The sequence below is a fragment of the Amia ocellicauda genome, chromosome 18, assembly GCF_036373705.1.
Source record: "Amia ocellicauda isolate fAmiCal2 chromosome 18, fAmiCal2.hap1, whole genome shotgun sequence".
Lineage (NCBI taxonomy): Eukaryota > Metazoa > Chordata > Actinopteri > Amiiformes > Amiidae > Amia > Amia ocellicauda.
This window is the reverse complement of record NC_089867.1, coordinates 9,059,167-9,084,700: the sequence shown is the minus strand read 5'-3', so window position 1 is coordinate 9,084,700 and position 25,534 is coordinate 9,059,167. Positions and strand designations below refer to the sequence as shown.

Genomic DNA, 25,534 nt, shown 5'->3' with positions numbered 1-25,534 from the left:
TTGCGTGGCACATCCCTTGACTGTTGTGGCATCAGTGGCACAGCTCCAGAGAGCAAAATGTAGGGGGGGGGGTTACATGGCACATGTGGCTGAAGTTGTGCAATTGCATAAAAGGTTGCGTCAATGTATCCATGATCTAATTTAACTTGGCAATTAAAATGGCCATACATTGTCAAGGGGATTAATCATGTAAACTCTGACTAGCTATATCAAGACCTCTCGGGTATGCAAGGTGTGCTGTTCTATGAACTGTTATTTTTTCCCTCTGTACCCCATGAATAAGGATGATGTAATTGCTTTTATGGTCTTCTGATCCATGCATTTGCAGTATTTGTACAGACTATGTAACATTGTTTCATTACAGTATTGATTTGGTTAGAATGGGATGCTGAAGGTTGGTTTAGTTCTGCAGAACTCCAGAAACATGACGATAGAGGATGGGGGTAGTAATCTGGGAGAAATAAGTGAGGTACAATTGCATTGTGTTAAAATGTAACTTGGGCTGTCAAACTTTTTGATTATTATTATTCAATTTGATTAATCAAAATGTTTCCACTAAGCTCGATTAATCGCATATTTAATCGCATGTTAAAGTGACATAAAACATTTTATGAGAGTGTAATTCTAGCAGGATGTAAAATAACTAAAAGGAAATCCTTCAATCAAATATTGTTTTAATTTTAATTCCAGCAATCCAGTACAAAATTTTCACACACACAAATAAAACAAGTTAAAGTAAAATCTGCACTCCAGTTTTTAAACTTTAAAAGATATATAGGCTAAATATAGGAATTAAACCTATGGCACCGCAGCTCACCTATTTCTTCTAACACGTTATTCGTTAATCGCTTGTGTTAACCCCTACAGCCCTTGAATAAAGTTAAAACAATCATAGACTTAAATACATGCAGATGCCTACTATAGCATAACTGGAAAAGATGTATACATATAAAGCAACATGCTTTGGATTGATTTAAATTTACAATGGAATTTTAGGAAAATGTTCAAAATTGATGTATTTGTGTGTGTGTGTGTGTGTGTGTGTGTTTGTGTGACAAGCCACAGTTATTAATTAACTCTTTAACCTGGTAACAACACCAAGGAAAAAACAGACTGTTACTTATTAACATTTCAAAGTTTTCACAGTTTATTCCAAAGTGGCTTTGGTTGGGGGAATTTAAGGCCATGTTTGTCACATGGGTGCACTTTAGTGACATTAATTATATATATATATATATTAATGACAGCCTGTGATTGGGGGATGGGTCACAAATTTCAATTTGATCAATAACCTGGCAAATTTAACCAGCTAAATGAATGGCTTAATGTATTGAGCTTGAATTCATGGAGACAAGAAGATGCCTTCAGTGGCTTTGTCCTATATCAGTGAATATGGAGTTTGAAGAACCCTATTTATAATAGACCCTTAGTGTAATCTAGATTCCTTTGCCATTGCATTTAATTTAAGATGCCCCCTAAGTTTCTTACTTGAGGTAGCTACTCTGGTTTTGTCAAAGTGGGACTGAGGGTTGGCTACAGCATTTGAAAGGATGGAAATGCTTTAATTTGATCTAAAACTCATTTTAGGTTTTGATTGGAAATATTTCAAGCCTGGCTAGGAGCTACTTTGTCTTGAATCTTTTCCCATGGAGCAGGTTGTTCTCACGTTTAAAATAGACAGAGAGTGAAGCTGTGAAAGTGACATGCTGAATTATTAAACTCCTATCACCACATCTCTTCCTTCTGCCGAGGTGTAAAACCAAGGCTTTAGTGAATCTGCAGCAGAATGTCATGTACAGGGAGCCCCTTGTCTATGTAGTTTTCTTTGGATTATTTTCTTATTGTTCTTCTAATGAGGCTAATGTCTTCATTTATTAACAGAGATGTTAAAAAATATTGACATATGGTCCAAGGACATCCAATATGCTATATAAATGATTGATTACTGTGAATGTTATTATGCTGGTTTATTGCAAAAAGGCAAGAGTGTAAATTAAGAAGAGTGTGTTAATTATTATTTAACTCACCCAACTGTAACATCTGTCTCCCAGTCATATACCTCCACAGAGGCTGCAACGCACTGAATGTTTATGACTGACCCGTGCTCTAGTTACAAAGTAGGGGACTGAAAACAAGCAGTCACAGTGGTGTAGTGTCATTATGCCAGCCTGAGCATGCTCATCTTATCAATTACTGGCATTTATTTTAAGTACTTGGTAGAAATCAAGAAACAGGACATTCATGGAGTAGAGTACAAACTGCCTGCTTGACAAGACAGCCACAACAACCAGGGGGATAAATAATGAGATGGTGGGAGAAAAGAAGCAGATGAAGTAGAAAAATAGCAATTAGTTTCCAAAGTCCTGAGGAAATTGATTTGCAGGAATGGCAGTTACGAGGGTTTCTTCAGAAGTAAAATTATTATATCAACATTAAAATACATTTTAGTGGCAAAAAGTCATTGTTTTACATGTGGGAAACCTGATTAAAACACATGTACAGTGACATAGGGGTTGTCTGGTATCGTAGGAAACCGTCCATCATTAACAATTGAAACAAATTAACCTGTGGGTTTGTGTGTTAATATCGCAACATGTAATTTCTATAAAGAAGCGGCATCATTTTTAGCAGAGTTGTCTTCTTATGTCTCTTGCATCAAAATATTTTTTATTGTTTTGCTGCAAGATGTCATATGATAGCCTATGATGGCCGCCAACGTAGACAATTAGCTTGTTGTATTGATCTTCAGTTCAAAGAAAGTAATTTGGAAGCTCTTATATTCAACTTTAGATTTAGATCAAAGACAGGTTACAAAAGAGAAGAGGACATTTAGGCCAGTTTTGCTCCTTCGGTTTCTAATAGCTAATTGATCCCAGATCTTCATCTAGCCATTTCTCGGAGGAACAGAGAGTCCACTATGACTATATTACTTTTATATCATTATTTTAGTAATATCTTAGTAAATGGTAGAACAACCATTTTTAGGATAAGTGTCTTACATTTTATTTGCCCTGTCAAACTATCTGAACTACTTGTTCACCCATAACCATCAAATCATACATTTTAAAATGGCACAGTAAGTGTGAATGTTGTTTTATGGTGCCCTCTGCTGTAATCTCTAAGCAACTTTTATCAGAGATTACTGACAAGATGTGAGGTATAGTTTATACATGGTTAGGGTGAGAATTTCTTCCACTGTTCTTCTAGGAAAGAAGGGATACATTCATAACTAAGCCCTGTGTGTGTTGTTTGTTATTGTGTTGCTATTAAGGATTTAGAAGTCTAGTAATCTAACACTGTCCATATTATCACACTGTTGTATTCAGCAACAAAGCCATTTTAATCCATTTTAAAGGCTGCCTTGCACTGAAGTCATTACTGTAGCTTTAGAAATGAATAGAGCGTGCATTGGCTTTCATGTTAAATCAACTGGAAAACATCTATGAATTTCCTTTTTCCAAAGTCTATGCTGCAGCTTTATGTGAACTGTAGCCTGATAATTAGGGATTATTTTATGTTCTAGTATACTACCCATGGTCCAATTAAATACAATTAAATTGTTTATATGTGTAGGTAATGATTAAGTATTTTGTATTATATATATATTTACAGAGAGTGTCCACTTCTTTTAGGTACACCCCCCCTTCCCTTCCATGAAATAGACTGAAGAGTGTGTGACAGCTTCATGTGTTCAGACTATGCTATTTAAAGCAGGTAGGACAGTACCTAGGGTTTCTGTGTGTGCAATTCAGAGGGAGAATGGAAAAGACAAAAGGTGGTGGCAGTGTGATGGTGTGGGGTGTGTTTTCATGGCACACATCGGGTCCCTTGATACAGGTGGAGCAATGTTTGAATGCCACAGGGTATCTGAACATCGGTGCCGATCAGGTGTATCTCTTCATGGCCGCAGTGTATCCATCTGTGAATGGGTTCCCTCAGCAGGGCAGGGCACACCACAAGGCCAGGATTGTCCAGGAATGGTTCTGGGAACATGACAGTGAATTCAGCTCACTGCAGTGGCCTCCTCACTCACCAGATCCCAATCCATCGAGCATCTGTGGGATGAGCTGGAACAAGCTATTTGAGTAGAGATCAACCACCAGTCAATTTGCAACAAATGTAGGTAGAAATGGAGTTGACACTGGCCAGCATCCCCATGGTGCTCTTTCCACACCTTATAGAGACCCTTCCCCCGACCAATTCAGACTGTTCTGAGAGCAAAAGGGGAGCAACTCGCTATTAGGTCGGTGTACCTAGTCTTTGAATATGCAGAACCATTTAAAATGTCACTCATCACTCGTCACTTTCAATTCACTCACAACATTCACCATTTCCCACTAGGTGGCAGCTTCTGACAAAAGGTTTTGCTGAAACAGAATCTCTGCCCTTTTCGTATCAGGGTATATCTGCACAACAGGCAGCTTTGTTCTATGTCTTTTCTGTCCCAGTCCTCTCATTTATTGTAACTATTTAATTGGCCTAATTTCATAATGGAAAAAAATAAATGACTAAGACATAGAGAATTGAATTCTGTGAGGATTTAATATTTCCGGAACTGTGAGATCACAGAACTTGTCTTTTAGACTTCTGGGTGTGAAGGTTATTCAAAAATACACATATTCAGTTAAGTATAGCGACAACAGTGCTTCAGATATATTGTAGAAGGACGTGTTGCAAAACAGATAACAATTATGACCTACATCCATAGAGAACTTTTAATCATCTAAAGACTTCAGAATATAGTCCCTCTGCGGTCCAACAAGCATACACTAGTGTGGATGGTATTTATTTCTCATTAATTGCAAACTAATGCACAGAGTTTAATTAACTTATTAGACTCTGACCTTTCAATTTCCACAAATGGCACTTCATGTTAATTATATTACTTTATTTATTTGGAGGTGGGGGGGGTGGACTCTATATCATTTGGATGCCAATACAATATTCTCACAGAATGGCTTATATTGGTTATAATTGGAAAGTGCTGAATGTGACATAAAAGCAGCTGTGACACATTGAATCTGCGAGTCTCTGTGAAGTTTTGGTGAACAGCTCCTTCTAATGGGTGCTCGTGGTAGTTTCCATCGGGGAAAGCTATTTGAGAGAGATGATTTTCATGAATTATTGAAAAAGTACTCTAGTTACACAGTCCCCCCCCCCTTTTTTTTCCCCTAACGGGTTGGCTTACTATAGAAATCCAGTCATGTCCTCTTTAATTATTTATAACTGCTTTTAAATTCAAAGATCGGAATCCAACATTCTACAAGGGTTCCGTTTCAAATGCCTTTTTGGCATGTGTCGAAACTGTGGACGACTGTGTCTGTTGTGCTGTGGTGGAATTTTAATTGGCTTGCGCATTTTACATTTAACTTTTGCACTCTTTCTATTCGCTGATGAGTTTGCCACTGCTCTTCTGTTTGTTTCAAGCTCCGGGATGGGCAGAGCTGTCATGTGTAGGAAATAGGACATGTTGTCAGTCTTTGAAAGCTGGTGTTTTCAGACTGCCCCAAGGCAGGAGGGGATTACTGTATGTGTTTGTTTTTGACCAGCAGCACAGCAGCCCAGGGTTTCATTTATTTAAAGGCATTAGGATTGGAATCACACTTTCTATCACACCCTTTCAGACATCTTCGCCTGCTATTTCCTGTAGGATGTTTCACTGTGTGAGATAATGGCTAAGGACTGTGGGCCAGCCAAGGAAATCTGCTATATTAATGAATGTATTCAAGCTGGGATTTTGATGATTTAACAACCAACTAATTTTCTTCAATGCATTTCTGGAGTTTTATTGTCCATAAAACATGTTCAGTTAATATTCACAAATCCTTTTAAACAAAATACAATTGTTAAATAACCTACAACAATACTAAGGTGACACATTCAAAATAGAAGCAAACCTTTTTTATTTTTATTTTATTAATGGAATACAGCAACGCATTGGGAAGCTTCCATATTTCTGTCAAGGTGTGCTAGGTCTATAGTTGTGACCCTAATAATAATGCACTGGGCTGTTTGTAAGCTGATATTACTGTCATGGTAATTACCTGGGCTGAAGGGATGATACCTAATACATGATGAGTTAGGTAGCATGTCCCCGGAGGAAAAACAATATTCTAAATTAGTGTGTGAATTATAGTGTAACCTCTGAATGGGAAAATTAGATGCTAACAACCATCACACACGTACAGACCTGGAAATGTACGATCTCATGAATAATAATATTGATTAAGGATTGGAGGATTCTGTCTGACACACTTTGAGGTGGAGATGCTACAGTTTAAACCTGACTACCATAGCAAGGTAAGATGAGAAGCGAACAGTGTGCTTTAGGGAGCTGATCGTGCTGAGATCTGTTAAGAATTCAACAAGGTGTTTGTCGGAAGGATTCCAAGTACTTCAGGTGAAGAGGGCACTGTGGTTTTCAAATGATGTGGATATACATAAATATATGATACATTATTAAATGATCTATATTTCAGTTAGGGAAAAGTATATAGAATCTGTTTATTTTCATATACTGTACAAACAATCCGGATGCACTAAACTATGTAAGGAGGGGACTCCTTTAAACTCTTTTTTAAGCTCCTAAAGACAATATTGTATGAGGTGAAACCATCTTCCTTTTCAACTTGACCAGTTCATAAATTGCATTTAGGTTAACATTTTCAAATGCCTTTATAGTGTTCTCCTGTGGCTTTCCCCTCCAAAAATACTATATTGTGTGATTTATACATTTAATTTAGAATCCTCCTGCAGGTCTTGGGTACAGATCCCAGGAGAGTTATATTTTTACTAGGGTATTGATGGATTAAATCTAAAATAACACCCTTACTCATGCCTGAATTCCAGTTATATTTATAAAAATATGACTACGATGGAGCCACTAGTATTATATACAGAGATGCTTCATTCTTATAAAAAAGTTCAGCTACACTAAATGCACTGAGAAAAAAGGATGAATATGATTAGGACATAATAAATACACTCCTGCACGCTGTGTCATGTTTGTAAACTCAGTGCTGGGTCATTTATTAAAATGATGAATCTGTCTTAAAACATTCGTCTTGGGAAGCCAAAGCGCATTACAGATTAGATGTTCCCAAACATTACTTTATCAGTGGCAAGTGCAGTGGCTGACTTGAGATATAACGTACTTAACCTAACCAAAAAGGACCTGTTAAGACTGATCTGCAAACTTGTATGAAGTAGTGATTTAATTTCTGAATGTGAAATAAGTGTACAAGCAGTGAAGGATATCAAAACAAAAGTGTAAAGTGTGGTTTTCAGTTGCTGTAAAACCTTTAACAGAGTCTCTGATAAGCGTCCTATTCTTATTATGTTTTCAGTACGTGTAGCATTTTAGTAATACATACCAGGAAGGTTTACCATTTTTTCTTTTTTTTAAACAAATTAATGATTAATTTCAGACACAACCCTCTTACTATAATGCAATGCTCCCTGCCTTGGGTCCTCTCAGCTACAGCAAACCAAACATTTAACAAAGACAAAACACCTTTCTTAGAACTCTGGGACCACTTACCTGATTAGATGGCAGATTCTCAACTAAATCATTATGGTGTGGACGTGTCTGATATGCTTGTGGTGTCATGCATGTATAAAGACTGCTAGAACAAGGGTTATAAGCCTACGTTTACACATCAGTATGTGTACACACACTTTTACTTGAGTGGCTTATTGGAATTAGGTGTTGGGGCAGCCTATTGATGTGCATTTCTTAGCTGACATGGTTAAACATTTTCCTTTGTAGCTTTGTTTTACTTGGCTATTTGCCTTATTGTTTGAGTTGTTAATACAGGTATTTTACAGTGTTTGGAGTATAAAAGTAGCCTGGACCTATAAAAGAGCCATTTTTGCTGAACGTTAGTAGTGTTCAGTTCTATATTCGTAGGGAACTGTTAGTTGGTTTTAAAGCTGCAATAAAAATCGACAAAATGTCAAGGACGTTTAGAAAACAACTCTGGAAGCAGAGTGTCACAAGAGTTCTCAAGGTAAGAGAAACGATCCTGAGGTTTTATAGTAGATTACTGTCTTAATGCTTTCTTATTTCTTTAGAAGTTAGGTTTTAAATGTGGTACTTCATCCAAAATGCATGTAGCCTGTCAAGAAGTGATTGTTATCTGCTGAAGGATGCAGCGAGGAATTTTCAACCATCTTCAGAATTTGGGTGCAGAAATAATGCTTTAAATATGAAGGTGTACAAATGCGTATGTGGAACCACCTATATTTTTTGTGGAAAATGCTTGAACTAATTTACATTAGAGGTTTTCAACTTTAAATGAACACATAAACAAATATTAAAAAAGTGAAACATTGATTTGTTTCAGTTAGAAGGCGTATACATGGAAGATGTGGATTTATGCAGGGAATTAAAGATTGCTTACTACAGATTGCTTTTCAATGTGGCTGTTTGTTATGTATGTGTATATTTAACTTCATATTTCAGGAATAGTCCTGCTTCTTTCTGTTTTCCAGAGCATGAACAGTGTTTATGGGTTAGTGGTCTAGCTGATAAGTTAGACTGTACTGGCTAATTATTCCTGATGAGTACACTGAACTTAAGTTTACATTTTGGTTTAGATGATAAGATTGTGATATATCAGTGACACTTTTATATTGAATAAAATACATTTATTTGAAAACACTTTGGAAGACTATGTACTATTTCAGTGGTACTTGCTTAGAAACATACAATTGAAGAGGATTGAAAGCCTGTTTGCCAATGCACTACTTTTATTCACAGATAGCAAGATTGTATTGGAATAAACTCAATAAAACTGGGAATTAATATCTTCAAGTGTGTTTTGTCAAATGCACACAAATATATTTTCTTGATAAAAACGAACACGTCCTTAAATCTAAAATGTAGGCGGACCAGAGACAGTTAAAACCCAAGTACATAGAAACTAAAACAGACCCTGCTCTGTTGACATCGGCCAGATTTATCAACACGTGTTTGATAGCTCTGTTGTTCGTGTCTGAGTTGTGTAGTTTTTGAATAGTGTAGTTTTATTCATGGTCCCTCCATGGTAACATACACAGTGACTGTTTCATGTAAACAATCCACATTAGAGATAAGAGGGAACTGAAAATGGTGAATCATTTCAAATTCAAGTCTGTATCAGAATAATACCAAAAACAGCCAATGAAATTATTCTTTATTGAAGTTCCTCTTCAGTTTAAAACAGCATTGGTCAACCTTTAATTCTTTAAATGTAATATTTAATTTGGAATATTTTTCTTCATTCAAATTTTAATTTAGTTATTTAGGACGGTAGAGAATGGCAGTGTTCACACCATGAGGCACAATGTTGTGCTGCTCTGCTCTCACCCTGTTTTTGGTGAATATGTTGAGCAAAAAACTGATCACTAGGAAGGAGTAGGAGCTACCTTATTGCACAGCAACCCTTTTCTGAATGTTTGTATTTTTTTCCATGCTGGCCATTCCTTGGGTGTGTTTGGTTGGTATTGACCTCTGTTTCCAAAGCACACAAGGGCGCTTGTTTGTTTTCTCCGGTCAATCACTCTATTTGTTCTCTCATGTCCGGGCTTGCATATTGTGGTATAGGACTTCAAGGCACGGCAGCACACTCGATCCTCTCTGAGTAAAGAAGTCAAGTGCAGCGTCTGATCGGTGAATTCAGAAAGCCTTTGAACAAACGCGCTTGTTATTTAGGGGATGTGAAATATTGCTTTGCAGTTCTACTGATATAATAACTCAAACTGTGACATTAAAAGTGTAAAAGCCAATGAATATCTGTATGTACAATACTTAATAATAATAATAATAATAATAATAATAATAATAATAATACAAATCGTAATAATATTAACTAAACCATGACTAAACCATTAATATATAAGGATTTGGAAATGTTTAACAGGTGTGACAGAGCTCAGTGTGTCTGGAAAGCTGTTAGTGGATAAGACCTTTTTTAATTCAGTGAAAAATTCAGTTTTTGTTTTGAATTCTGTGTTGATTTGCATACAAGTATCTGCTTTGCTGATATAAAACTAATCTGCTTGCAAAATTCTGAGTCTTGTTTAATTACGAGTTTTAATAAAAATAAATGAAAGCACTCATTTTCACACTTTTTGTCTTTCCGACTCAAACCACATTTGTGTTTCAGCGGGGCGGGATTGAATCACATCCTCCTTGCCCACTCCGTTTAAAACAGCAATGTAATGTTGATTCTTGTGGGATTACAGACCTGTGAACAAGCTGCCAACCTTTGGTCCGGTGTGAGATGGATTGGCCCGACTGAGAACTGACAAGCAGAATCAGAGAGAGCTACTGAATGCATGCTGAGAACTCTAAATAGATATCAGATAAAAGGCTAAGCTGACCTAATCAATGGCCAGCACTGAGGAGGTTGACTATGCTGGGGTTAAAGAATATATCATTGCCTGATAGCCTTGTTGATGCACTCCGGTGGGGAAGTTGGAGTTGCTGCAAGAGGAACCACGGTGTGGGGATGGAGAACAGAAATGGCGCAGAGCAGCGCAGAGCTCTTTGGAGAAAATGTTGTGTTGTGTGTAGAGTTGTGTGTCTGAGAGACAATCAGGAGAGACTCTCACTCCCAGGAGAGCTGGGCTGCACCAAGAAGAATCTGCAGCACATTCGCTGACTTAAAAAGGGGTGTTATTAGGACAATTCCACAAAACCAATCAGAATGCCTTTGGTGTTGATGTTGTCTCCTTCATCTCTTCACCCACTGAAGCAGAATATAAAACATTAAAAAGTGCTGAATTTGAACCAGGAGAGGTAATGCTTAAACTGTTTAATGATCCATTACCCCATTTAGAGAGCAGTGCCCAGTTTTGCTTACCACACTACGTCATGGCCAGCACTCGAAGGTCCACAGAAGATTGAACAGTTTGGAGGGACGGCCTGATCTAGGCATGTTCTTGGTAGTGCCACCTTCCACTTCTTCATTATCATCTTGACCGTGCTCCATGGGATATTCAAGGCCTTTGATATTTTTTTAAATCATTTGACTCCCTACAATTTAAACACAGGTGGAGGCCACTTAACTTGCTGTGTAATTTTGAAGGTGATCATTAATTCAGGATTGCTGTTATCCACTTATCCAACCAAACTATTTCAGTTTTTATTTTTAATTAACTTATATACATTTTTTTTCCCTTGGAGGTTGTGGGATAGGATGTGTAAATAAATAGAATTTTAATTCCAGGATACAAAAGGCAAGAAGAGGTTAACATTTTGAAAGGGGTGTAGACTGAAATACCGAAATACTGAAATAATGTATGCGCTTTTAACAGATTTTTGGTAGATTTTTCAGCATAGATTTTTGATCTGTCAGCTACAGTCTCACTGGGGGTTAATTATTAAGGTTTTATGGACAGATTGCTGCTTCTACCTTGGGTTTACATAATTTGTGTGTCTTTTCTTGGGTGGTGAAAAACCCATAGGTGGTCTAGTGAAGAGTGTGCGATTGCTTGTCAGGATTTGATTCCTGTGGAGACCTGTAAAATTGATTGCAGCCTTTTCGTGTAATTTTTCTACAAATTTGAGACTGCCAACAATTCGGGTCTAGTTATATTATAAATGTGCTTTTATTTCTCCTCAAAAAGTTCTACAGTTACTGATGAGCTTAAGCAGCTAATTTACATGTGTAAAATAACTAAGTACAGGATTAACAGAAAACTCATTTTGTAAGGGGCCGTGCTAGTTTGTCATGCCATCTTGTGATACGTGGCTGAAAAATCGAAATGGGTGCTGTACTACAGTGAGGGAAAAAAGTGTTTGATCCCCTGCTGATTTTGTACGTTTGCCCACTGACAAAGAAATGATCAGTCTATAATTTTAATGGTAGGTGTATTTTAACAGTGAGAGACAGAATAACAACAAAAAAATCCAGAAAAACGCATTTCAAAAAAGTTATACATTGATTTGCATGTTAATTAGTGAAATAAGTATTTGATCCCCTATCAATCAGCAAGATTTCTGGCTCCCAGGTGTCTTTTATACAGGTAACGAGCTGAGATTAGGAGCACTCTCTTAAAGGGACTCTCCTAATCTCAGCTCATTACCTGTATAAAAGACACCTGTCCACAGAAGCAATCAATCAATCAGATTCCAAACTCTCCACCATGGCCAAGACCAAAGAGCTGTCCAAGGATGTCAGGGACAAGATTGTAGACCTACACAAGGCTGGAATGGGCTACAAGACCATCGCCAAGCAGCTTGGTGAGAAGGTGACAACAGTTGGTGTGATTATTCGCAAATGGAAGAAACACAAAATAACTGTCAGTCTCCCTCGGTCTGGGGCTCCATGCAAGATCTCACCTCGTGGAGTTTCAATGATCATGAGAACGGTGAGGAATCAGCCCAGAACTACACGGGAGGATCTTGTTAATGATCTCAAGGCAGCTGGGACCATAGTCACCAAGAAAACAATTGGTAACACACTATGCCGTGAAGAACTGAAATCCTGCAGCGCCCGCAAGGTCCCCCTGCTCAAGAAAGCACATGTACAGGCCCGTCTGAAGTTTGCCAATGAACAGCTGAATGATTCAGAGGAGAACTGGGTGAAAGTGTTGTGGTCAGATGAGACCAAAATCGAGCTCTTTGGCATCAACTCAACTCGCCGTGTTTGGAGGAGGAGGAATGACCCCAAGAACACCATCCCCACCGTCAAACATGGAGGTGGAAACATTATGCTTTGGGGGTGTTTTTCTGCTAAGGGGACAGGACAACTGCACCGCATCAAAGGGCCACGTACCATCAAATCTTGGGTGAGAACCTCCTTCCCTCAGCCATGGCATTGAAAATGGGTCGTGGATGGGTATTCCAGCATCACAATGACCCAAAACACACAGCCAAGGCAACAAAGGAGTGGCTCAAGAAGAAGCACATTAAGGTCCTGGAGTGGCCTAGCCAGTCTCCAGCCCTTAATCCCATAGAAAATCTGTGGAGGGAGCTGAAGGTTCGAGTTGCCAAACGTCAGCCTCGAAACCTTAATGACTTGGAGAGGATCTGCAAAGAGGAGTGGGACAAAATCCCTCCTGAGATGTGTGCAAACCTGGTGGCCAACTACAAGAAACGTCTGACCTCTGTGATTGCCAACAAGGGTTTTGCCACCAAGTACTAAGTCGAAGGGGTCAAATACTTATTTCCCTCATTAACATGCAAATCAATTTATAACTTTTTTGAAATGCGTTTTTCTGGATGTTTTTGTTGTTATTCTGTCTCTCACTGTTAAAATACACCTACCATTAAAATTACAGACTGATCATTTCTTTGTCAGTGGGCAAACGTACAAAATCAGCAGGGGATCAAATACTTTTTTTCCCCTCACTGTATTTAAAGGGTTAAAAACATCTGTTTTGGAAGAAAATGTCCAACTTGGTATATGTATAATTAAAGAGAAATACAAATGTGATGCTTTAAGCACTGGAATTCCTGACACATACAGGAAAAGAAGGGGGAAAAAACACTGAATCAAGGAAGAAGGCATCTGCTTTTGCTGTTCAATCTGATAATTTATTGGTTTGCCTTTTCAGTGTGTTACCTAGCAGCAAAGCAGAACGACTCATTGCAGTGACTCTCTCTATCTCGGTTTAATTAGGAGGCCCCAATTTCCTGCTGCAACTGGAATGTAGCTTCGGTTTGCTAGTTTCCTGCAGCTTGTTTCTTCGTGTCCAGTTCTTTGCTCTAGTAACCACCGCTTCCAGGTGTACTGCCGGATTAATACTCCTACCTACTCAATCAATGCTGAGGAGAGAGAACGTGGTAGAAAAAAATATCTGGATGCTGATCAAGAGACGAACAATGCTTTTCAATAATGCTGCTCATTCATCTCTGTCTCACTTAACAGGATTTTAGTGACTCCATCATATTTTTTCTAAGTGGATTCTCAGAAAAGCTGTATGGAAGAAAGACTTTTTGCACTTTTTCAAACCTCTTCTGGTGTTTTGCTGGAGTGAAAGATGTGCTAGAGAGACAAGAGGATCACCTTGAAATCTCCTTAGAGGTCCCACTAGTAAAACAGCCTTGTGGCCCTTGCACATCTAAAAGCGAACGCTGATCTCTGCGTCCAGGCAGCGATACTGGAAATGGCAGATAGGAAACTTATGAACAAAGGAGAGCTACAATCATCAGTGATATCGAATAGCCAGATCTCTGCGTTTAAAGTATGTGCACACCTTTCCAATTACACTCACTTTTATTTGAAAGTGTTCTAATGCTTCTGAGAGAGACCATGGTTGCTTTTTTTTACTGTGAATGTGTTCATTTTATTTATCTGAGCGATATGGCTTTCATACACTACATGTTATGATAAAAGCAAGATGTATAGGCCTAGCTGTATTTTTCTATAGAGTTTTTTTTAAGCTAGAAAGATATATTTGTATCCTTTGTCTATGCTAACATTTAAGGCTGTAGATAAGAGATCCTTGACCGTTGTTGCTGTTGTAGAACCCAAGGGGCTGTGATGATATGTCTGTGTGTGTGATGTCCGTAGATCACGGTGAATCAATGCCGGGTGTCTGATTAGCTCGTGCCTGCTGTGTGATAGATGTACAGGTCATGGCTGTGTCATAGGGGACGTTTGTGGTGTAGGAGAGGAGTGGCAGGGCAGGTCTCTGAGGGAATGCTGATGAGATCGCTTTGGGGGATGTTGCTGTGAGACAGAAAGGGCTGCTATGATCAGATTGTTGTGTTGTGTGACATCAGTTGTATAAAATGGTTGTTATGAAATACCTCTCTAATCCCAATTATTTCCTCCAAATGCACACAGCAATATTTTTGTGATTATTTTTTGTGATTGAGTCCCGCATGTCAATTTGTTTTATTACAATTTTATGTTGCTCAATCTAGTTTTGTGATACAAATCACATTAGTGTAGCAAAACGGTGTTGTGTAACGTACAATGAGGGAAAAAAGTATTTGATCCCCTGCTGATTTTGTATGTTTGCCCACTGACAAAGAAATGATCAGTCTATAATTTTAATGGTAGGTGTATTTTAACAGTGAAAGACAGAATAACAACAAAAAAATCCAGAAAAACGCATTTCAAAAAAGTTAAAAATTAATTTGCATGTTAATGAGGGAAATAAGTATTTGATCCCCTATCAATTAGCAAGATTTCTGGCTCCCAGGTGTCTTTTATACAGGTAACGAGCTGAGATTAGGAGCACTCTCTTAAAGGGACTCTCCTAATCTCAGCTCATTACCTGTATAAAAGACACCTGTCCACAGAAGCAATCAATCAATCAGATTCCAAACTCTCCACCATGGCCAAGACCAAAGAGCTGTCCAAGGATGTCAGGGACAAGATTGTAGACCTACACAAGGCTGGAATGGGCTACAAGACCATCGCCAAGCAGCTTGGTGAGAAGGTGACAACAGTTGGTGCAATTATTCGCAAATGGAAGAAACACAAAATAACTGTCAGTCTCCCTCGGTCTGGGGCTCCATGCAAGATCTCACCTCGTGGAGATTCAATGATCATGAGAATGGTGAGTAATCAGCCCAGAACTACACGGAAGGATCTCAAGGCAGCTGGGAACATAGTCACCAAGAAAACAATTGGTAACACACTATGCCGTGAAGGACTGAAATCCTGCAGCGCCCGCAAGGTCCCCCTGCTCAAGAAAGCACATGTACAGGCCCGTCTGAAGTTTGCCAGTGAACATCTGAATGATTCAGAGGAGAACTGGGTGAAAGTGTTGTGGTCAGATGAGACCAAAATCGAGCTCTTTGGCATCAACTCAACTCGCCGTGTTTGGAGGAGGAGGAATGACCCCAAGAACACCATCCCCACCGTCAAACATGGAGGTGGAAACATTATGCTTTGGGGGTGTTTTTCTGCTAAGGGGACAGGACAACTGCACCGCATCAAAGGGACGATGGACGGGGCCACGTACCATCAAAACTTGGGTGAGAACCTCCTTCCCTCAGCCAGGGCATTGAAAATGGGTCGTGGATGGGTATTCCAGCATGACAATGACCCAAAACACACAGCCAAGGCAACAAAGGAGTGGCTCAAGAAGAAGCACATTAAGGTCCTGGAGTGGCCTAGCCAGTCTCCAGACCTTAATCCCATAGAAAATCTGTTGAGGGAGCTGAAGGTTTGAGTTGCCAAACGTCAGCCTCGAAACCTTAATGACTTGGAGAGGATCTGCAAAGAGGAGTGGGACAAAATCCCTCCTGAGATGTGTGCAAACCTGGTGGCCAACTACAAGAAACGTCTGACCTCTGTGATTGCCAACCAGGGTTTTGCCACCAAGTACTAAGTCGATGGGGTCAAATACTTATTTCCCTCATTAACATGCAAATCAATTTATAACTTTTTTGAAATGTGTTTTTCTGGATGTCTCACAACTGTTAAGATACACCTACCATTAAAATTATAGACTGATAATTTCTTTGTCAGTGGGCAAATGTACAAAATCAACAGGGGATCAAATATTTTTTCCCCTCACTGTACATAGAAACATTACTAGGGCTCATCTCTCTGTTTCATGACATAAGGTGAACCCAATGTGTTGCAATTATATCAGAAGAGTTCAAATTGAATTGTAGTCAAGTCAAGTCTGCTGTGATGTTAGCATGCCACCATTCAGCCCAAACTCATCTCCGGTAGACCTGTTTGCATTTGGTCTTGGCCAGAACCAAGTAATTCTACTAACTGCTCCAAGTCACACAAGAACAGCAGAAAACAATGCGATCCAGTGTTGATGTATGCCATTGATTTATTGTCAGTTTAAGGTCAAGGAACAACCACAAGAGCTTTAATTGGTTCTACTGTATAGTCACTTATAAATAACTTTTTAATCATTAATGATGTAGGAGTAACCCAATACTCTACAGGACAGTGGTGTTAATATTAAAATATTCATAAGTACAGAAGCAAACATTTACTTTGGAACTACTGTACTGTTATTATGCTTATTTTTACACATCAAACTGTTTAACTGATTATTTGATGCAGTGGAATACACACATATGTATTGTAAGAAATCTGGTGATTTTGGCCAAGAATCTTACAGTCTGACAAATAATAAGAACATTTTACCTTAGAAACACACAGTTTGCAGTGATACGGTTTAGCATCTCTTTACACATGGCCTCTCAAAAGATGACTCAGACCTGGATAATAGGGAGTGCTGTTGGAAAGCATAAGACTGTATAACACACAATTAAGTCCATGCCAGTGGTTTCGCAAAATGGTATAACTTGAATCCCCTGCATATTTCCTTCAAACTAAATTGATAATTTTTCCAAACTCAACTTAACCTCATCAGTATGTATGGGATGGTGTTTCAATGCAATTTTTTTTTTTTCAAGCTTATCTCATATTTAAAAAAAGGTCTTATTTACCAAGAAGTAGATAAGTAGAAGTCTAAGATTACCTTAAATTCCTTTCTACTAATACTATTCCTCTGCGTATTTTTTATTGCTTCAGTCACGGAGGTGCTGATGCATTATGCTGTCAGCCAGGGATGCTTTCAAACCCTGTGCCTGAGGCGAACAGCTCTGCCGCTTGTGCTTGTCTCTGTGTTTCCCATGAGCGTTACATTCATGCAGGCCCACATTTCTCATCAACGAAGTAAGTTGTCAACAAAGTGATTGTCTGTCCAAGTTGTAATTTGTGGATTGTGTTCATTCTTGCAGCAAAAGCTGAAGGAGGAGCGTGAAGCCAAACGGGCACAGCTGGATGGTAGGCACGACTACGTTTTGGGGATTGTGGCCTCCTGTCTGGGATTGGAGAGGGGAGATGTGGAGGATGCTATACTGGAGGGAACTCAGGTGAATATGCCCCTTCATGAACAACGCTCTCATTTAAATGGCTGCTTCCGTATGGAACATGACTCACGCTGTCCCAAGGTCTCTCCCTCTGGGCTTGAGCTTTCAAACTCAGGGGCACCTGAGACAATGGTTCCAATCTGAGTAAGATCTGACCACACAAACTTCATATAGGCCTAGACCAAATCAAAACTTTGACACACCCACACATTTTACTGTTAAAGGGGATTTTCTTCAGTCCATAGAAATGTCTGTCATAATCGTCTGCTCTCTAATTTGCCATCAGCGCATGTGTCAAAGTTTTGATTTGCTCTAGGCCATGGTTATTATATTTCACCTATTACTGAACTGTTATATGAGAGTAATATTGATACAGTCAGTTCGACACATTAGGCAAGCACATTGCTCATTTTCTTTTTCTGATGTATTGAATTATTAATATACACTCACCTAAAGGATTATTAGGAACACCTGTTCAATTTCTCATTAATGCAATTATCTAACCAACCAATCACATGGCAGTTGCTTCAGTGCATTTAGGGGTGTGGTCCTGGTCAAGACAATCTCCTGAACTCCAAACTGAATGTCTGAATGGGAAAGAAAGGTGATTTAAGCAATTTTGAGCGTGGCATGGTTGTTGGTGCCAGACGGGCCGGTCTGAGTATTTCACAATCTGCTCAGTTACTGGGATTTTCACGCACAACCATTTCTAGGGTTTACAAAGAATGGTGTGAAAAGGGAAAAACATCCAGTATGCGGCAGTCCTGTGGGCGAAAATGCCTTGTTGATGCTAGAGGTCAGAGGAGAATGGGCCGACTGATTCAAGCTGATAGAAGAGCAACTTTGACTGAAATAACCACTCGTTACAACCGAGGTATGCAGCAAAGCATTTGTGAAGCCACAACACGTACAACCTTGAGGCGGATGGGCTACAACAGCAGAAGACCTCACCGGGTACCATTCATCTCCACTACAAATAGGAAAAAGAGGCTACAATTTGCACAAGCTCACCAAAATTGGACAGTTGAAGACTGGAAAAATGTTGCCTGGTCTGATGAGTCTCGATTTCTGTTGAGACATTCAGATGGTAGAGTCAGAATTTGGCGTAAACAGAATGAGAACATGGATCCATCATGCCTTGTTACCACTGTGCAGGCTGGTGGTGGTGGTGTAATGGTGTGGGGGATGTTTTCTTGGCACACTTTAGGCCCCTTAGTGCCAATTGGGCATCGTTTAAATGCCACGGCCTACCTGAGCATTGTTTCTGACCATGTCCATCCCTTTATGACCACCATGTACCCATCCTCTGATGGCTACTTCCAGCAGGATAATGCACCATGTCACAAAGGTCGAATCATTTCAAATTGGTTTCTTGAACCAATATATATATATATATATATATATATATATATATATATAGTATATATTTTAAATGTGGAGAAAATAGATAGACACAACTAACACAATTAATGTGTCAGTTCCTTAATTGAAAACCAGTGTAATGACCTGTCCTGTCTGAAAAATTGTACAATGTTGCCTACCATTAATAATTATTATATATGATCTATATAATACTAATAAACAAAATATATCTTTACATTTTCTCAAGAAAATGCAGTGTTTCGGTGACCCATTATAATACTTTTGTTTGCAGATATTTCTCCTCTTCCCATGGTATTTTTCTCCTATTATAACCTGATTGAAACACATTCGTAATATTTGCAATTATTGTGCTACATTTCTTACAGATTGACCGGATGGATCAGTTTTTTGCAGCTGGTGGACTGCCTCATATCATGTTTTATTTTCAAGATGTGGAATCAACTGAAGCAGGTAAGAGTTAATACATAGTCTGGCAGTAGAGTTTACTGTGCAGTAAATTGACTGTCTTGATAGAAAACATGATTAAAGGAAAAGTAGAAAAATGCTTAGGGACTGGTTATGATTCAGCAGTTTGGACAACCCTGAATAGATGGATGTATCTGATTGGTTGTGCTTGGAGCCAGAGGGAGGCGAGACTGGGGGTTGTCCTCCCCTCGAACTTTAGTTTAAAACTCCATTAAACTAATTTTTTCAAGAATGTTTTCTCACTGAATATTTTAGCATTGAGACCTAATTTAACCCACAGCTTCGACACCCACGGCAGCCACTCTGTCTGTCAGCAGAAACAGAAAGCCCAAAGTGTTTGTGACAGAAGGCACAGATGTGGCGCTCAGTGGCATGTGCGTCTTCTTCACAAGAGCAAACGTCTCCAAAGCCATTACTTCAGAAACCGTGCACAGGGTAAGAAATCCACATGCTTGCCTCTGCGATATATCTGGAATATATTTGAATTCTTTATTTATTTTTATCAAATAAACTTGAAAATGAGATACTGCTACTTATAAATGCATTGAGCTAGTAGATCAGTACAGTCTGACACTTCTAAGCCAATTCCTTGCCCTTGCATGGTACAGTGTCGAGTCCATCATTAGTCAGAGGAGCTGGAACTTTGTCTGCCCTGACAAAGCAAAAGCATTCAGGCTGTACGATTCTAGATCAATCCCATCTCACTGCTTCCAATACATAGCTACAAAGACACATATTATACTAGGGAATCCTGACACAATACAACTCAGTCCCAGCCCTGATCATCCCCGAGTTTTATGCCACTGGTCATGCCACTGTAATATTATTGCAGGATGTGAACTTCAACATGCTGGACACGACAGACGTTGGCCTGCTGAAGAGTGTGGAGCAACTGCTGTCTGAAGTTTTCATCCCCACTTTGAAGAAGATGGACCACGGCTGGGGGGAGCTAGCAAGCCCTCAGGCAACGTCTATCAGACAAGACTTCCTGAACTCTCTGGACAGCTTTGTGGCTGTGCTTGGTGGGGCCCAGGAGAGTTTAATGGAAAAGGTGACTCCAAAGTTCTTGCATAGAAACCATGTAACTATACTTGGGCTTTAGTGTCGTCTTCATTGATTATCTTACTGAATTAGATGCCACAGCTAAGATTTATATATAATATATTTACCAGAAGGTTCATTCCATCTCAGTTGTGTTGGGAGTCTTCTCAATGAAGTTCTTCACTCAAATAAAGTTTGCAATATGGCGTAGGTGTGTTCTGTCATGGAAAATAGCCGGGCAATGCAATTGATCCTCAATTAAGCCCTCCTACAGGTGAATCGGATTGGCAGCAGCTGAACATACAAGATCTCTATAGAGGGTTGAAACTAAGGAAAGAGAATAGGAAATAGATAGGACATAAAGCTTAAGTGGTCAGTAATATTAATCCTGCACACGGATGTGAAGAGTTTCAAAATATGATATGTTTTTAAGACCCAGATGTTGGAATAATAATTTTCTCGAAGGGGATGATTAATTCTTTATTTAATACTATATAGATCCAAGTATGTCTACACACATGATAAACTGACTCCCAACTAATTCTGACGATATGCTTTGATGACTCAACAGGTGAACCTGAAAGAGTGTGAAACATATGATTTGAAAACACTCAAATGCCCATCTGACTACATGGCAGTAACCAACAGCACGGAGGCTCTGGATAAGATAGAAACGTGTATGAAAGTGTGGATCAAACAAATTGAGCAGGTAATATGGAGTTGTAGAAGAAATGTCCTAAATTTTGGGATTCTGATGACTTCTCTTTGTTGATAATCAATGTACTTTGTGTTAAGGTTCTCGCTGAGAGTGACCAGCTAAGAAAGGAGGCAGACGACCTGGGGCCACGGGCAGAGCTGGACCACTGGAAGAAACGAATGTCCAGATTTAACTATTTACTAGACCAGCTGAAGAGCTCTGATGTGAAGGCAGTATTAGGGGTGCTCACTGTGGCCAAATCTAAGCTCATCAAGGTACAGTAGATATCTTTTTAATATTGAATATATCTATCTATCTATATATACACTCACCTAAAGGATTATTAGGAACACCTGTTCAATTTCTCATTAATGCAATTATCTAACCAACCAATCACATGGCAGTTGCTTCAATGCATTTAGGGGTGTGGTCCTGGTCAAGACAATCTCCTGAACTCCAAGCTGAATGTCTGAATGGGAAAGAAAGGTGATTTAAGCAATTTTGAGCGTGGCATGGTTGTTGGTGCCAGACGGGCCGGTCTGAGTATTTCACAATCTGCTCAGTTACTGGGATTTTCACGCACAACCATTTCTAGGGATTACAAATAATGGTGTGAAAAGGGAAAACCATCCAGTATGCGGCAGTCTTGTGAGCGAAAATGCCTTGTTGATGCTAGAGGTCAGAGGAGAATGGGCCGACTGATTCAAGCTGATAGAAGAGCAACTTTGACTAAAATAACCACTCGTTACAACCGAGGTATGCAGCAAAGCATTTGTGAAGCCACAACACGTACAACCTTGAGGTGGATGGGCTACAATAGCGGAAGACCCCACCGGGTACCACTCATCTCCACTACAAATAGGAAAAAGAGGCTACAATTTGCACAAGCTCACCAAAATTGGACAGTTGAAGACTGGAAAAATGTTGCCTGGTCTGATGAGTCTCGATTTCTGTTGAGACATTCAGATGGTAGAGTCAGAATTTGGCGTAAACAGAATGAGAACATGGATCCATCATGCCTTGTTACCACTGTGCAGGCTGGTGGTGGTGGTGTAATGGTGTGGGGGATGTTTTCTTGGCACACTTTAGGCCCCTTAGTGCCAATTGGGCATCGTTTAAATGCCATGGCCTACCTGAGCATTGTTTCTGACCATGTCCATCCCTTTATGACCACCATGTACCCATCCTCTGATGGCTACTTCCAGCAGGATAATGCACCATGTCACAAAGGTCGAATCATTTCAAATTGGTTTCTTGAACATGACAATGAGTTCACTGTACTAAACTGGCCCCCACAGTCACCAGATCTCAACCCAATAGAGCATCTTTGGGATGTGGTGGAATAGGAGCTTCGTGCCCTGGATGTGCATCCCACAAATCTCCATCAACTGCAAGATGCTATCCTATCAATATGGGCCAACATTTCTAAAGAATGCTTTCAGCACCTTGTTGAATCAATGCCATGTAGAATTAAGGCAGTTCTGAAGGCGAAAGGGGGTCAAACACAGTATTAGTATGGTGTTCCTAATAATCCTTTAGGTGAGTGTATATATATATATATATGATACAAAGCACAGTTATTTTATTATGTACAGTTCCGGGGTACAGGAAAACAAACAAAACCCTCAACTCCTTCAGTCCCTCTCAAAAATATTTTGTGATAAGGAAAGCTTTGTGCCAGAGCCATTCAGAGCCATTCTTCGAGTTTTCCATTTAGTATGCTGTGCTCATACTAACATTAAAACCTCTCTACTTACCTGTCCTTGACTCTCAGACATCCTTGTATTACACATGCTCTAATTGAAGCTTTTAGGGAAGGTATTTAAGGTATTATTGTCACTCCACTGTGTTTCTGTTTGTATGTTCAAACTATTAGACCTGGCGTGAGTTGGACACGCGCATCACAGACTCAGCCAATGAAGCCAAGGACAATGTGAAGTACCTGTATACGCTGGAGAAATTCTGCGATCCACTGTACAACAGTGACCCGGTGAGAAAACTTCTAGTGTTTGATTGTAACTACTAATCTGTGAATCTATATACACTTACAATAAGTGAGATCAGGCACAGGTATGGTTTGGTTCTGACATTGACCCTTTTCATTGGAACATAAAATACTGTTTCTGTAAACTTGTGGTTATATTCTCTGAATACAAGTCAGTCAAAACAAGTATTTTCTGATGTAAAATGCTTAGTTAATACTCCTCTATATAAAGCATATCAATAACACATAGCACCACATTTTTTCCTGTCACTGTGTGCGATTTCATTAAAATAAATTCTCATGAATCTGTTTTTAGGTTTCAATGGTTGAGGCTATTCCAGGTCTCATTAACACCATCCGCATGATTCACAGTATTTCACGGTACTACAACACCTCGGAAAAGATCACGTCATTGTTTGTGAAAGTAAGTGAAGCTTGTCATCACCTTTCTCTCTCATTAGGTTGAATATGTCGAATTCCTATTTAAAATGCAATTTTATTTATTTATTTATACATTTATTTATGTATTTTTCCCCTGCAGGTAACAAACCAAATGATAACAGCATGCAAAGCCTACATTACAAGCAATGGAACTGCCACAATATGGGATCAGCCCCAGGACATAGTTTCTGAGAAACTCAAAGCTGCTATTCGCTTAAATGAGGTATGATAATGAATTGTGTTGCACCCAGCTGTTTTTTATTTTCCTATCAGTGAATTTAACAGTAATAAAACAGAGAGCATCTGTAGTGCTGTGGCTTGCTTAAATAAGTACATCATGATTTTAAAACATTTGCTGAATAAAAAAGAGGCATAAAAAAATACTTTAAAAAAGCAAGTGTGGAGTGGAAGGTATCTGCCAACCCGTCTCCCTTGAAACTCTGCTAATTGGTTACATATCAACTACTGTTAATCAAGTAAGAAATGTGATCTTAATAGATGGTTAGGTTTCACAGCATGTTTCAGTCTCCACTACTTGTTTGATGTGAATTGCTATAGTGGCATTAATAGGGGGTTGAGCTCTTTACATGATGGACAAACATAAAGATCTTAGAAGAGGAAAAACGAATTGGAGCTACTGGGATCTGTCATTAATACGAAATAGGCACAAACAACCCCTGAGATACCACAAAAACAATCTGTTTGCAAAAGATGCATTATAACAATGTTTTTGCTCTTTGTGGTTTTCCTGTGTTAGGAGTACCAGCGCTGCTTCCACAAGACCAAAGAGAAACTGGAGCAGGACCCCTCCGAGAGGCAGTTTGATTTCAGTGAGATGTACATCTTTGGGAAATTTGACACCTTTCAGCGGCGCCTCAACAAAATTCTCAGTATGTTTCACAGCATCACGACATACTCCGCCCTGCAGGACTCCAAGATGGAGGGGCTGGAAACAATGTCAACCAAGTTCCAGGTAGATGCCTTTGATGCTTTCTGTGAGAAAAAGTGCGACGGAGTGCCATTTAAATATGAAAGTGCAAGAGAGAAGTAATAACTGAGATGATACCCTACAGGCAAGCCGTATTTGAGAGATTTTGAAAGCTTTGTCGGAGTGCCAGGCTGTTGGTGAAAGTGACATTATCTACTATTTAAAAAGACACCTACATCAGATAAGAATGATCCCGAGTCTGTTTGTATTAATAAGGTAGAGTCTTGGTTTCATTCTCTAACCCGGGGATGATACCTCTTTTCAGTCTACTGAAGTCACAGGCATTGACAAGTCAGCCCAACTTTATAGGGACGATGTTTTGTATCAGAGCAGTAACGTCAGTGTTTTGAATTCTCTTCCCCTCTCTGTGCAGACTGCAGAAATGCAGGAAAAATGGGAGGTAATCTATCATCCCCACCTTTGTTTTCCTCCATTCAATGCATGATTAACAGAAATATTATTGTCAGCATGTGGGGATAACCATGTATGGGTATTCATTTCAATGATGTCTAACCTGTATTGTTCACTGCATGGTTAACACTGTTAAAAAATGGTCAGGCTTAGAGAAAGTCTTGACGCCTCCACAGATGGGTGGTGTATTGATGTGCATGGTCTGTCCATTTGTGTTGCTTTTGCATTGTGTGTGTTTACTTACGTTTGGTGAACACATGTTGGTCTTACAGTATATTTCAATTTCTAGCCACTTTTCTGTGTATAATTTCTTAGTGTATAAGTTCATTTAAT

The 25,534-nt window shown here is 39.3% G+C and overlaps 1 protein-coding gene across 1 annotated transcript in view; it reads left to right on the top strand.

The window, feature by feature from the left end:
• The window catches only part of dnah5 (dynein, axonemal, heavy chain 5), a 72,371-nt gene that overhangs the window by 490 nt on the left and 46,347 nt on the right, over window positions 1–25,534 (top strand). Inside the window, exons 2-12 of the mRNA XM_066690728.1 lie at window positions 17,660–17,794; window positions 19,540–19,624; window positions 19,920–20,074; window positions 20,472–20,690; window positions 21,252–21,389; window positions 21,476–21,652; window positions 23,254–23,367; window positions 23,678–23,785; window positions 23,903–24,025; window positions 24,560–24,775; window positions 25,164–25,190. Of these exons, the coding sequence (XP_066546825.1) occupies window positions 17,660–17,794; window positions 19,540–19,624; window positions 19,920–20,074; window positions 20,472–20,690; window positions 21,252–21,389; window positions 21,476–21,652; window positions 23,254–23,367; window positions 23,678–23,785; window positions 23,903–24,025; window positions 24,560–24,775; window positions 25,164–25,190 (1,497 nt within the window). The remainder of the gene's footprint in view (window positions 1–17,659; window positions 17,795–19,539; window positions 19,625–19,919; window positions 20,075–20,471; window positions 20,691–21,251; window positions 21,390–21,475; window positions 21,653–23,253; window positions 23,368–23,677; window positions 23,786–23,902; window positions 24,026–24,559; window positions 24,776–25,163; window positions 25,191–25,534) is intronic.